General features: G+C 42.4%; 1 protein-coding gene across 1 annotated transcript in view; it reads left to right on the forward strand.

The window, feature by feature from the left end:
* Window positions 1-12,965, forward strand: part of VSIG10L2 (V-set and immunoglobulin domain containing 10 like 2) — a 66,388-nt gene extending 53,423 nt beyond the window's left edge. The window contains exons 9-12 of the mRNA XM_030220463.1: window positions 2,801-2,923; window positions 6,260-6,284; window positions 7,286-7,407; window positions 10,647-12,965. Of these exons, the coding sequence (XP_030076323.1) occupies window positions 2,801-2,923; window positions 6,260-6,284; window positions 7,286-7,407; window positions 10,647-10,759 (383 nt within the window). The 3' untranslated portion in view covers window positions 10,760-12,965. The remainder of the gene's footprint in view (window positions 1-2,800; window positions 2,924-6,259; window positions 6,285-7,285; window positions 7,408-10,646) is intronic.
* The last annotated feature ends 523 nt before the right edge of the window (window positions 12,966-13,488 follow it).

Here is a 13,488-nt window from a genome sequence, read left to right on the forward strand (position 1 = left end):
AAAGAGGCAAATGAAATTAGACTTGACACAGACCTGTGTTTCGGCAAAATAATGCTTGCTTCAGGAGTCTATGGGGCCGATATTCAGACTGCAGGAGTTATCTGGGCTGCCTCCTGCGTTCGGCGCTGCATCCGGATATTGAATGCCAGGCTGTTTCTGGTGACCGGCATTGGATATCCATTTTATTTTTGGCGGGTTTAAACAACTTAACCAGCCAAGTCGATATTCAGCGCTGGCTGGTTAAGTTTAAACCGGCCAAAGACAGGCCTGCTATTTTGACGTCCCAATTTGTCCGCCAAACTTAGCTGACGATGTGCTTAATATTTACAGATAGCCAGCTGTATCGCACGATATAGCCGGTTATCCGCTAAACACTGACCGGGAATATTCAGCAGGAGATAACCGTCTCTCTCCCACTGAATACTCATGAATAACTGGTTAAATAGCACTGAATATTGGGTGATATGTGTCTGGTAATTCATTTTTAATGAAAACTATACAGCATCTAATGTTCTAAATGGCTACATATAAAGCTTACATAGATGGAGCTGTAGAATGCGCTAAAACTACAGAAAGAGTCAGAAGCTGCATAGGTTTCATTAAAAAAGATTTACCAGACACATGAAGGGGCATAATTGAACGGGGTGCCCAAGTTTTCCTGAGGGCGTCCTTGCAGGATGTACCCACGAAGGGGCGGGGAAACCTGTATTATCGAAATAAGATGGGGCGGCCATCTTTCATTTTGATAATATGGTAGGGGACACCCAAATCTCCACATTTAGGTCGACCTTAGAGATGGTCGCCCCCGATTTTTGGTGATAATGGAAACCGAGGACGCCCATCTCAGAAACGACCAAATCCAAGCCCTTTGGTCATGGGAGAAGCCAGCATTCATAGTGCACTGGTCCCCCTCACATGCCAGGACACCAACTGGGCACCCTAGGGGGCACTGCAGTGGACTTCAGAAAAAGCTCCCAGGTGCATAGCTCCCTTACCTTGTGTGCTGACCCCCCAACCCCACTCCCCACAACTGTACACCACTACCATAGCCCTTAGAGATGAAGGGGGGCACCTACATGTGGGTACAGTGGGTTTGTGGTGGGTTTTGGAGGGCTCACATTTACCACCACAAGTTTATCAGGTGGGGGGGAATGGGCCTGGGTCTGCCTGCCTGAAGTGCACTGCAGTACACACTAAAACTGCTCCAGGGACTTGCATACTGCTGTCATGGAGCTGGGTATGATATTTGAGGCTGGCATAGAGGCTGGAAAAAACATTTGAAAATTTCTTTTAGGGTGGGAGGGGGTTAGTGACCACTGGGGGAGTAGGGGGAGGTCATCCCCGATTCCCTCTGGTGGTCATATGGTCATTTAGGGCACATTTTTGTGGCTCGGTCGTAAAAACAAAGGACCAAGTAAAGTCGGCTAAGTGTTCGTCAGGGACGCCCTTCTTTTTTCCATTATCGGCCAAGGACACCCATGTGTTAAGCACGCCCCAGTCCCGCCTTTTCTAGGCTTCTGACACTTCCCCATGAACTTTGGTCATCCCCGCGACGGAAAGCAGTTGAGGGCGACCAAAATCTGCTTTCGATTATGCTGATTTGGGTGACCCTGGGAGAAGGACGCCCATCTCCTGATTTGTGTCGAAAGATGGACACCCTTCTCTTTCGAAAATGAATCCAATAGACTCCTAAAGCAGGCATTATTTTGCAAAACATGGGTTTGTGTTCAGTCTAACTACATTTCTCTCTTTGAAAATATCAATAAACTAGGACATATTATCTCTGGGCGTGAATTGGTTGGCCATTGGTCCTTTTCCTATTCCTCCTCATTTTTTCACACTATTTTTGTAGGGAAATTATCTCCTTTTTCTCCCTGGCCTGTTACCTGACATTTACGCACCTGTATTTACATCAGCCAGAGATCTGGTGTAACTGTGGTAACGTAAATGTGGCAACAGCACATGCAATGTAATGTATTCTGTAAGTTGCATCCAGCTTTTCCTATTTAAGCGCACAACTATGGAACGTACTGCCAAAAATAATAAAAACAACGTACGACCACCTAAATTTCCGGAAAGTGCTAAAAACAAACCTGTTCAGAAAGGCATATCCCACTGACCCAAAATAAAAGCCTGAGCACCTGCAACACAACAAAACCAAAAATCGTAATGGACACATCCCAACTTCCCTCTTCCTTCCTAAGTTCCCTAATATACCTACCTTACATGAACCTATTCTACTACAATAACACCTGAATTTGTTCATTCTGGAACTGGTGAACGCCACTACGGTACTATGTAAGCCACATTGAGCCTGCAAATAGGTGGGAAAATGTGGGATACAAATGTAACAAAAATAAATCTCAGAAAGAATTGGACCAGGCCACAGGCAGCATAGTACAATGCTGCCACTGATGAGGATTAGCAGAAGACCACCTTTAAGGTAGACCAGTGTGTGTGGGGGAGTGATGTTGAATGGCGAAAGAAGCCAGATTGCACAGAGGACAGGGATTGGGAGCAGAAGAAAGCAGAAGGAGGAGATAGAAGATGCTGGAACATGATTTTAAAAAAAAATCATGATTAATGTATTAATCACAGAGTTAACGGCGATTAACTTGCAGCCCTATTGCATAAGAAAGAGAAATACAACCAAAATAATTGCAAAGATGCTATCATCGTCTTTAACCTGTGCCTGCTTGCATTGGTTTTCTGATATTGCCTGTTAGGAGAACAGGTGGGCTTTTGGTACATAATGAACACTTTTTCAAGTCTTGCTAATTCCTAGCATTCTTGTTTTCAGCGGACCCTCCCTTTAATGCATATCCGGCTGTGATTGGGGCTGCTGTGGCCGGCATGTTAGTGGCAGCTGTGGCCAGTCTTCTGAGCTTTCAGTACATCGTCAGGAACCGGGAGAACAACCCAAGTGAGTGTTGAAGAGATCAAAAACTGAGACCACAGTCAAGGCAGTATATATCGGAGGAAGACCACCTGAGATAAACTGTATCTGGTCAGAGATGATCTTGTTAGCAAGGTTAAAACAGTTGAATGAACTCCGACCCTATTCATAAAGGAGTGTTTTGCATTTGGATGCAAAATCATCTGTTACCAGTAAATGGATTCCATTGAAAAGGATGGGAACTGTTGTAAATAGTTCACATTTTGCGACATTAACAGTGAACCTGCCTTCCTGAATATGGCAGTATCCAATGCTATGTGAGTCCCCTGTTTACTGATTAGGCCTTAAATGGAACTTATGGAGTAACACCTGAGTTCATTGAGAATTACTACAAGTGGTCTCAGCTTCTTCTCCTCACAAAAGCAGCATTTGTAAGTTTTATTCAGAACTGGAATCAGGCCCAGATTGTGGAGGCAGTTGGCTATAATGCCAGATTTTAAAGGTGCAGTCCTGTGCTCTCATACAGTCCTACAGTCAACAGCAGTAGGGATGGGCAGCCAGAAAATTTTCATTTTGTCTGGTTTCCCGTGTCACATATGGGAATTTTCATGCATTCATTTTCATTTGGCCATTTTGTTATTTTCTTAGCTGCGGATAAGAGTGTGCAGTCTCCAGGTCCACCGAGAATCTGAGACAGGTCCAGGGCAGGACTGCCGCTGCCAGGCCCCCCCCCCCAGTCACCGCAACGTAGCCAGACTACAAAAATTAGGGGAGGGCAAAGTGAAGGGGGCACATTTTGACCCACCTTCCTGCCCCCCACTGCAATTCTACATACCTGTCTAGCGTGGGTCCCCAAGCCCTGCCAGCAGAAGCCTTTCTCCAGCACTGTTCTCTGCCGCATTGCCTGCCCTGCAGCTGCTTTTCCCCTCATGTCACGCAGGGAAAATTGTAGGGCCCATGTAATAAGGCGTGAATTAAAATTATGTGCTGAATTTCAGCACACAATTTCTTAGCACGAGCTTAGAATTAAACTCTAACTCCTGGTGCAGTAAACTAAAGCTATGAAAATTACTCCAGCATAAAAAAGTGCCCTTATATTGAAGGCTGACCCCTAATGTAGTATTGTGAGAGTACTGCTAGAAGTCAGTGAGCACAATTTTGCTGCCATAACCCGACAGGGAGGGAGCTGAGTGGGACTGCTTCTGCCCTGGGGATTCTTGGTGGTGGTGGTGTGTGGGGGGGGGTGTAGGAGGGTCAGCTTGATGCTAGATTGGTTTTCAGAATGGGTGGGCTACAGGGGAACTTGGGATTTTGGGTGGGAGGATCTTCAGGGGAATGGGATTGGCTGGTAGGGGTCATTTTGGGGATGGGATTGGAAAGGAAGATTAGCTGCTGCATCCACCAACTCCTTTTAAGGTGACATAGAGATGCCAAGGGTGAACCATCCCAAAGAGTGAGATTTACCTTGCCAAGGAGTGAGATTGAAGGCCAAAGAATGACATTTTTCAGACAGTACATCCAGGGTATAAATCTAGAATGATTTAAGTGTAGTATCGCTATGCAAATGAATCAAGGCAGCATTAGATGATATTGGCTTTTCTTTGGAGCCTCTGAAAGAATGCAGACAAAGTGAGGAGCAGTTTGGGTAAATTTTTTTGAGCTGAAAATTGTCTTCCACCCTGTAGTTAAAAGTATGTACATTGGTTTCAGAGCACAGGTACTTGCAGTAAAGGGAAAGGGTCAGGACAATGGGAAGCAGTAAGCAGAAAGGTGTGCTCCGATTTCTTCTTACTGGTGGACCACTTGGTTTACTTCTCTAAGGGCTCTCTTGAAAGCAGTGATCAAGATCAGTGCACTGGTAGGGAGACATAGGGTTCAAAGAGTGTGATAGTGAGACCAGTGGTGTAGCTACGTGAGGCCATGGGGCCTGGGGCCCCCCCCCCAAATTTCAGCTGGGCCCCTGGAGTGTGCAGGACGCGAGGGGAAGACAGAGCAGGGCAGGCAATGCGGCTGCGCTGGAGACTGGCGCCGGACAATGCTTCAGCTGGCAGGGGTTGGGGACCCCTACCATCCAAGGTATTTCTGAGGCAGTGGGTGGGGAGTGGCAGGGCAGCAGCGGGGCAGCAGACTAATATGTGCCCCCCACCTTGGGCTCTGGCCCCCTCCCACTGCGAGGTCTGGCTACGCCCGAGTGAGACAGCTTTCAAATGTTTATGACACACTCTTAGTGAACTTGGCATCTCTGGACAGTCAGTGCAGCTGTGCAATTGGCAGATGTGACAGCTAGTGCAACAGTAATGACCCACACACTAGATGTCACATCAGGTCACTCCTCTGCTCTGACCCAGCCAGAGCCACGCGCTACTCATTCCCGCGTTAAGCAGCTAATGAGGATTTTTAACCATACTGGCTGTTTTAATGTCGTTAGCTGTAGTAGTAGTGTGTGGTGAAATCTGTGCTGTAAAAGAGGTCCTTTCTTACACTGAATTAGGATCTTAATAAAAGGATAGCAGTATAAGCAAAATTGCAAGTCAAATAAATCGGTCTGTGTTCATTCTTTGTTTCAAGAAAGACACTTACAAAAATAATAACCATAGAATAGCAGGAGATGCTGCAGAGCAGAAGTCAGATAGATGAATGCAGCTGTGTGTTTATTTCAGAGTGAGAGGGGTGGACAAAATATGGAAACACTCAGCTACTGAAGATTATGATTTTTAAAATTATAGGGGCCCTTTTACTAAGCCACGTAAGTGTCTGCGCGCACCTAATGCACGCCAAAATGGAGTTACCACCCGACTACCACGTAGCTCTTGCGGTAATTTCATTTTTGGCACGCATTCCGATACGCATGCCTGAAAAATATTTATTTTTGTGCACACATAACGGACGCGCACCAAGTGGCATTTGGCGCACATAGGTCATTATCACCCGGTTACCGTGTGAGTCTTGGCCACTAGGTCAATGGCTGGCGGCAGGGTCTCAGACCCAAAATGGACGTGTGGCAATTTTTATTTTGCCGCATGTCCATTTTCGGCAAAAACAAAAAAGGCCTTTTTTTTACAGGTGTGCTAAAAAATGGATCGGCGCGCGCCTAAAACCCATGCCTACACTACCGCAAGCCATTTTTCAGTGCGCCTTTGTGAAAGGACCCCATAATTTGTTGCTGCATTTGAACTGGCAGCCAACCAGGAAAGTGTTGTATGTTAAACTACTGGATTGTAAACCTTTACATTTCCAGCATTAGGGGACTTTAATGGTTCTGTTTCCTAAGACTTTCAGAGAGAAAGTGGAGAATTAAGTGAAGGTATATGATAATCACTATCAGACTGCCTCCTCATATGTCTATTCTTCTTGTTTTCCTAGGGTTGCATGATCTGTTCTTCAGACCGTAAGTAAACCAAGTAGGGAAAACACGCAGCATGAAATACTTCCCAACATGGATGTTTGTAGTTGTGAGCTGGAGTGGAAGTATGTTTCTGGTGTTTAGAGGTGTGTTTAAGGGGGTATAGGTGGTATGAAAATTAAATATATTTGGAGGGGGGTATCAGGAGCATGTTGGGATACCAGATATTGCGAAGTGGAGTGTGTGTTTGAGGATATAGAGTATATTTGGGAGTGTGTGTGGACTGTGGAAGGGAATATGGGGTTGTGTGTAGGGCAGTGAAGGTAATTTTGAAGAAGCTGTTATTTTTTATATACTGTTATGTTGTAAGGAGGGTTTTTCGCCGATGATGAAGCAGTCCTGCTCCTGCTGTTTTTAACCGGAAGCTTCCTGAGACTTTTTCCTCCTTATTTTTCAGTATTGCTCAGAATTTATTCTATAAGAGATCCTTTTTGTTTTTGTTTGTATCTGTAACATTAAGGCATGGCCACATAGGAGCCGACTCTGTGGGTGCTGTGGGTGCTTGAGCACCCCCAATATTGAGAAAATTCCTTGTATGTGTTCAAGGAAGGGTTATTTCCACTGGGCTTAGCACCCCCAATAATTTTGAAAAGTTGGCTCCTAATGAAAAAAATAAAATTTGGTGGTTTTATGGCCACAGTAAAAATGGCCTTTGCATGACCTGTATAAGGGCATGCTAAAGCCATTTTTTACCGCAGCTTTGTAATAGGACCCCTTTGAAAATCGTCCTCTGTGTATTTTCTTTTGTCCACAGTATTATATTTTAGTATGTTGCATTGGTTTTCTCAAAATTTCCTGCATTGCTGCAAGGTTTGATATGCAATTTTTCTCAGTTATTCTTTTAAAAAATTAATCCTTGATCTGAGTGCTGCCCATAAAACTTTTATTTGTGGGTGGACCCATGTGATTTGCTGATGGGGCACAAACAAGTGCTGAGGGTCTGGAGAAATGCAACATTTGAGCATTTCTTGTTGTCTCCTTTCCAGGGCCCATGCTGAGGCTCGAGAGCGTATTAGCATCCCTGAAGATGCAGAAACTTCAGCGAATGTGGAAGATGGGCTGAGAAGCACAGATGCAACATCAGCATCGGCTGAACAACCTATACCTGGTAATTAAAACTATGATCCAGCTCTCTCTGCAGAAAGACACTAGATTCATGGGTGCTGTAGGTGTTTGTCGTAACATCAGCTGTCTGATCTCCCTCCTCTTTATGGTTTTTTTTTATAATTCACCAAACGTGATCTTGCTTCATTATGGTTTTTTATATTTCTGTATTATTTTTATTTATGTCTTTTAAATGCATTGTTATATAGATAGATAGATATTTAGGTATTTAGATATTTAATTTTTTAATAAATGTTTTTCATTAGACCCCTGACGTAGGCACTTGGTCACCAAAACACAGACCATGTTGGACCCACTCAATAAAGAATTTCCTTTGTCCTTTTCCTGAAGGTCCACTTGTGTTTTTTGTTTTGCTTTGATCTCCCTCCTCCCTCATCTCTTCAGTGTCTCTTAATTATGTCCCTTGGGTAGTCATTTTTGTTCACTGCACAGGGATTACTTTGAAGGGACAATTGGGGTCCTGTTGGAGGGAACCTAGTACCCCAAGGCATTTACTGATTGGGAACCCCCCCCCCCCTTATAATTTCTACTCCAAAAGGCAAGCCATGTCCACTGTGTTTTTTCTAAGCTTCTAAGCCTCTCCTTTATTGGTGAAATCCCCCCAAACCAAATATTTACTCAGCAATAGAGAAAGTAGACACAGGAAAAGTTATATATCAACTAGTTCAAAGGTTCAGAACTCATTCAAGAAGAAAAAGTCTTCACTTAAGCAGATCTTTTCTCCCTCTGTTAGAGGCAGGCAAGCTGGTTTCTTTGCCAGCTTCCACACAGATTGGTCCACCATCTCCATGGTCTCCGATCTTCTGCAGAATCTGACTCCTTTCTCCTTCTCTAGGGTCACCCATCCTCTTCTTTCCAGGAAAATAAATATAGGATAGTCTATGGTTAGAGCAGCAGGCTGAGAATCAGGGAAGCCCAGTTCAAATCCTACTGTGGTTCCTTGTGATCTTGGGCAAGTCATTTTGCCAATTGTATCTGTACTCTGAAATGGCGTAAGTCATGACGGAAATTGTATGCCACATTGAACCTGCAAATAGGTGGGAAATGTGGGATACAAATGCAACAAATAAATAAATAAACCTCCATTTCTTCAGGTACAAACTTGGGGCTCCTCTTACAAAGTGGCGCTACTGATTAGCGTCTGCTGCATGTGAAGAAGCCCATGGGAATTGAATGGTCATCTACACATTCAGCGCACGCTAATTGGTAGCGCCACTTCTTAAAAGGAGCCCTTAGTTTGTGAGCCCTCCGGGGACAGGGAAATACCTAACGTACCTGAACGTACACCACTTTAATGGCTTTTGGGCTTGCAGGCAGTATATAAAAAAAAAAAAAGCAACATTCACCTATTCCTATTCAGTAACCTGGGTTAAGTACTTTTGTGTGTCTATGCCATGAACCTTTTCTCAAAAAAATTTATAAAAATACACAGTTTTCCAATTCTTGAGTAAGGCACAAAAGAATACATTTCATATGCATAGTAAATTGTGCAATATTTATTATGTCTTAAGGGGGCAATTTCAAGCTTTCCATATTGGACAAAGACTACTAATGTACTTGCTTACTAATCATGGGCCTTGTACCATTTTTGCAAAGTTAAAGTATGCACATAATTTTGTTTGTAGACTTCCTGTGGTCATTTGCCTCTGCTTTATATATGGGTAGAATATATCTATGAAGGTATGAAAATACCTCCACTCAAATCAATAGGCATCCCTAGGAGTGCTTCTTCTCAACCTGGATAAAAGTTTGTTTGGTCTGTAGCATGCACACTTTTGGAGGGCTACCACCTCTCCCCTCCCTCCTATGGTCTGCATGATTCAAATATTGGCTGTTTGAATCACGTGGTTCGCCCTAGACATAGATTTCCACCTATTTCAAAAAGTTGACATTTGAACCCTATAGGCCACAGAGTGCAGAAAGAGTCTTCTCCTGGTTTAAAGCATTAGCGGTCAAACAAATAAAAATGCTTGTTGAGTCATGAACGGGAGGGAGGATAATCAGAAACAGTAGAAATCATTTGAAGCAAGCACCTTAGGAAGTAGACAGGAGAAGAGAGATGAAATGTGCATTTAGGACAATGCTCTCTTTAAGCTATGTGGGAGTCCCCCATCTACAGTCCAGGAGGAAGGTACTGATTTATATTACATTTTTAGTAGCAAGGAACAGGCAAGTTCTGCAGAAGAACTCCAGAAGATCTGCCTACTGCCTGTCTCTAGTGATGGAAAACACAATAGTGAAGCATCATACCTCCTGCCTCCAGTGACTGGAATGTGGTTGGAGGACTCCTGCACAGATTAGAGGGAACATTGTTTCAGAAATTGGAGATTTGGAGGAGAGAAGGAAGAGTGGGAACTCTGAGATTGGGGGTAGAGCAGAGGAGGATGGGGGACTTGAGGATTCAGTGGTAGGAAGTAGAATAGAGAAAACAATGTGATTCAGGGATTGGAAGGATATGAAGAGGACAGCAGTGGCATAGGGAGTTGGGAGAAGAAAGAGCAAAAATGTGACTTCAGGGATTGAAAGGAGAATGGGGACTCAGAGGTAGCATGGGGAGCAAAGTAGGAATTTGGGGATGGGGAGATGAGACGTAAACTGAATGGAGATTTGGGGGATAAGTGGAAACTTGGCAATTAGAGTGGGGTTGTGTTAGATGGGCTGGAAGTATGAGTGTAGGTACAGTATGAGAGGGAGGTTAGAGATGGGGGTTAGAAAAGGGGGCTGAAGGGTAGAGAGGGATTGAGAGGTGGTATGAATGACCTGGAGGACTGCAGATAGAGTGAGAAGTTGTGGAAAAGGATGGGGATGTTAAGGAGGAAAGAGAGAGAAAAGGGATACGTCTGAAGGGAATAAGAGAGGGTGGGAATGGGGCTGTTAAGGTGATTAAAGAGGCATACTAGGAGGCTGGATAGAGAGTAAAAGATTTTTAAAAAAGGCAAGGTACAGCAGGATACATGGGCAGAGCTAGAGCTAATGAGAGAATTAGAGGCAGCTGAAAATAATTGCCCGTCCCCAAACTGTACCTTTTATTATCCTCAGAGAGAGGTGGATGATAATCAGCATGCAGTTTGTATGCAGTTAAATACGAACACACCTGCCTAAAAGTTATTGGCTCTTTTACACGTCTGGATCCCAAACCTGTTTGAATTCTGTCGTGGGTGCTCTTTGTTAGCATGTAATAACCCAGCTGGGAGTAACATAACATTTCTTAATTTTTTTCAGAAGCTATTTTGGAAACAGCAACTACAACTGTGGCACCATCCGAGCCGTCTGCAGCAGACCCCCCTGAGGATGTTCCAGTCAATGTCACCATCACAGTGACAGCTTCTCCGTGACCATCCTATTATTTGATGGCATTGCACTGCTGTGCCACCAGCTCTTTCCTCAGAAGATATACCAGCCAGGTCACATCCCAGCATTACCATGCTGCATATCGTGTCTGGATATAATTCTGCACTAAAACTTAATCAATTATTTAAAAGTAAAATCCATTTATCTAAAATAAAGCATTAATGACAAATTCTTGTCAAGAATAGAATACAAACTTCCATGAAACAGTCTAGTTTAGTAAGCAGTTAGAATACAATAAAATATGAAACATATGAAAAGACATAAATACCATACTCAAATCCAATATGCGTTAGCATAATAAATACTGATTACAAAATATAAATCACAAATGGCATACTAGATCATAAAATGCAAATCATGTGAGGAAACATAAAAACTATACTCAGATCAAATATATAGATGAGAACAAATATATAAAACCTCAGAATCACATATAGTAAGAGCATAAAAGTACTACACTTAAAAACATCCAGATGTGTATAGGGACCAGGCAAGGCACATTACCTACCCTTGTAGCATTAGACATTCACTGCACCCAAGGTATTACTGTAATAATGAAAAAATGAAAAAAATATCAGAGCTGTGCGTAAACTTAAGACTAAAAAAGCACTCAGTAGAAGTTAGGAAGTCCACTCGGTAAACAATGTAAAGATCAAGGCAGCAACTGATAAAAGCAGTGCACTTACCAGGACCTCCTATCACCAGGGGGCCACTGCTCCATAACCTGCAACAAGGTTCAGGTTTTATTTGATATATCGCCAAGGGTGCTTACCATCATAGCAGTTTACAGCACAATTATACATAAAAATATTTTAAGAATCCTTTAAAAAACAATCTTGCACATAAAATACATTTTATCCATTAAAAGCAGGGTTCAAAATGTTGTCAACATTAAAAAAACAGCTTAAGAGAGATTTTCTTTCTCTATGTGTCATAATGACATCCTAGAAGGCAACATAGCTTACCCAAAGAAAGCTGTTCCATAAAACTTAGAAACAAAACTGCTTCTTATTCTAAAAATTAGAGAAATACACTGGGTGGAGGCACAAACATCCAAAAAGACTAAAAAAAAAAAATAAATTAGGCACCTTAAAAAGTCACAATGAAAATGCCACAACAAAGATGGCTGCCGTCATTAAAATAAGCGCTTTTTTAAGGGAGTATTTTTATGTTTTAATGATAGCAGCTATCTTTGTTGTGGTGTTTTCATTGTGACTTTTTAGACTACTGCAATGTTGTCTATTGTAGAATTTCTAAGTCCTTGTCTCAAAGGCTTTAGACTCTTCAGAATTCAGCGGCCAGACTGTTATGTAGCGTTCATAGATACGATCATGCCACGCCTCTCTTGACTAAACTCCACTGGCTTCCTCTTTTTTATCGATCAATTTTCAAAGCCTTGTGTCTTGCCCATAAAGCCCTCTGTTTAGGTCTACCTCTGCATCTCTTCTCCTTGGCTATTCCTTACACTCCCAACTGAAATCTCAGGTCTCTACACGCAAACCACCTGACTCTCCCTTCACTTCACTCCACTCCATCCACTATGAATCCACATGCTGCTCAGCTTTTTTCTTTGTAGCCCCGAAATCATGGAACGATCTTCCACTTTTCAACAGATCAGAGGCTTCTTTTTCAAAATTTAAGCAATTGTTGAAAACACATTTTTTTTTCAGTAGCCTTTAGCCATTCTGTTTCAACTTTGCGAGAAGTTAGGATTTCCACTACAGCTATTTGAAGTGCTAAGACTTGTTTTAAAGGAATCAGGCACCCTCTTTTTTTCTTTTGGAGTGATTGTTTGCTGTCTTATGTACATTGGCGTTCCTCTATCTTTTTATCTCCTTTTAGGAATTCTAATTTGTAAACTACTTTGGCCAACTTTGTTGTTTTAACAGTATATTAAAAACTTGATAAATTGAACTATAAATTACAATCAGCAAACCAAAACAAGTTAAAAGTATCTCATCCACAGAGAATAAAGTGCATCATAGCACACCGGCATCATACAGTTGGCGCCAACTCTAGGATGCTAGTGCGCTATGATGCACTTTGATTCTCCATGGATGAGATACTTTTAACTTGTTTTGGTTTGCTGATTATATAGACTTTTTACTCATGTTCTTAAATAGACTGACTCTGTTGACCCCTGACACAGGTGTTTAATGCTGAAACAAGGCCCATGTTAGGTCTAATAAAGGACGCTTGACTATCTCATGCTTGAATGGATCTTGGTGCTTTTTCTTTTTGTATTCCTATCACATTCAGTGACATAGTAATTTCAGTAAGAAATAAATTCAAAAAAATAGAATAGTATTACTTGGGGTTTTGAAAAACAATAAGGTTATCAATAGAAATCAAACAAAATAAAACATGGAAAAGAAAATAAGATGATACCTTTTTTATTGGACATAACTTAATACATTTCTTGATTAGCTTTCGAAGGTTGCCCTTCTTCGTCAGATTGGAAATAAGCAAATAAAGAATTAGAAACAACATGGCATATACAACAAATGCAAACTTGCAAAGTGAAAGGGCATCAGAGACATATTTGTATAAGGGCCACTGGATCTCTTACGACCTAAACCATTTCAAATCCCAGCCTATATATAGGCATCATTCATTTGCCCAATTCACTGCAGTGTGTTTAAAAACCAACAAGTATCCAAAACCTTTTTATTATAGTAGGGGCCCTTTTACAGAGTGGTGGTAAGCCCAATGC

The sequence above is a fragment of the Microcaecilia unicolor genome, chromosome 12 (assembly GCF_901765095.1).
Source record: "Microcaecilia unicolor chromosome 12, aMicUni1.1, whole genome shotgun sequence".
NCBI lineage: Eukaryota > Metazoa > Chordata > Amphibia > Gymnophiona > Siphonopidae > Microcaecilia > Microcaecilia unicolor.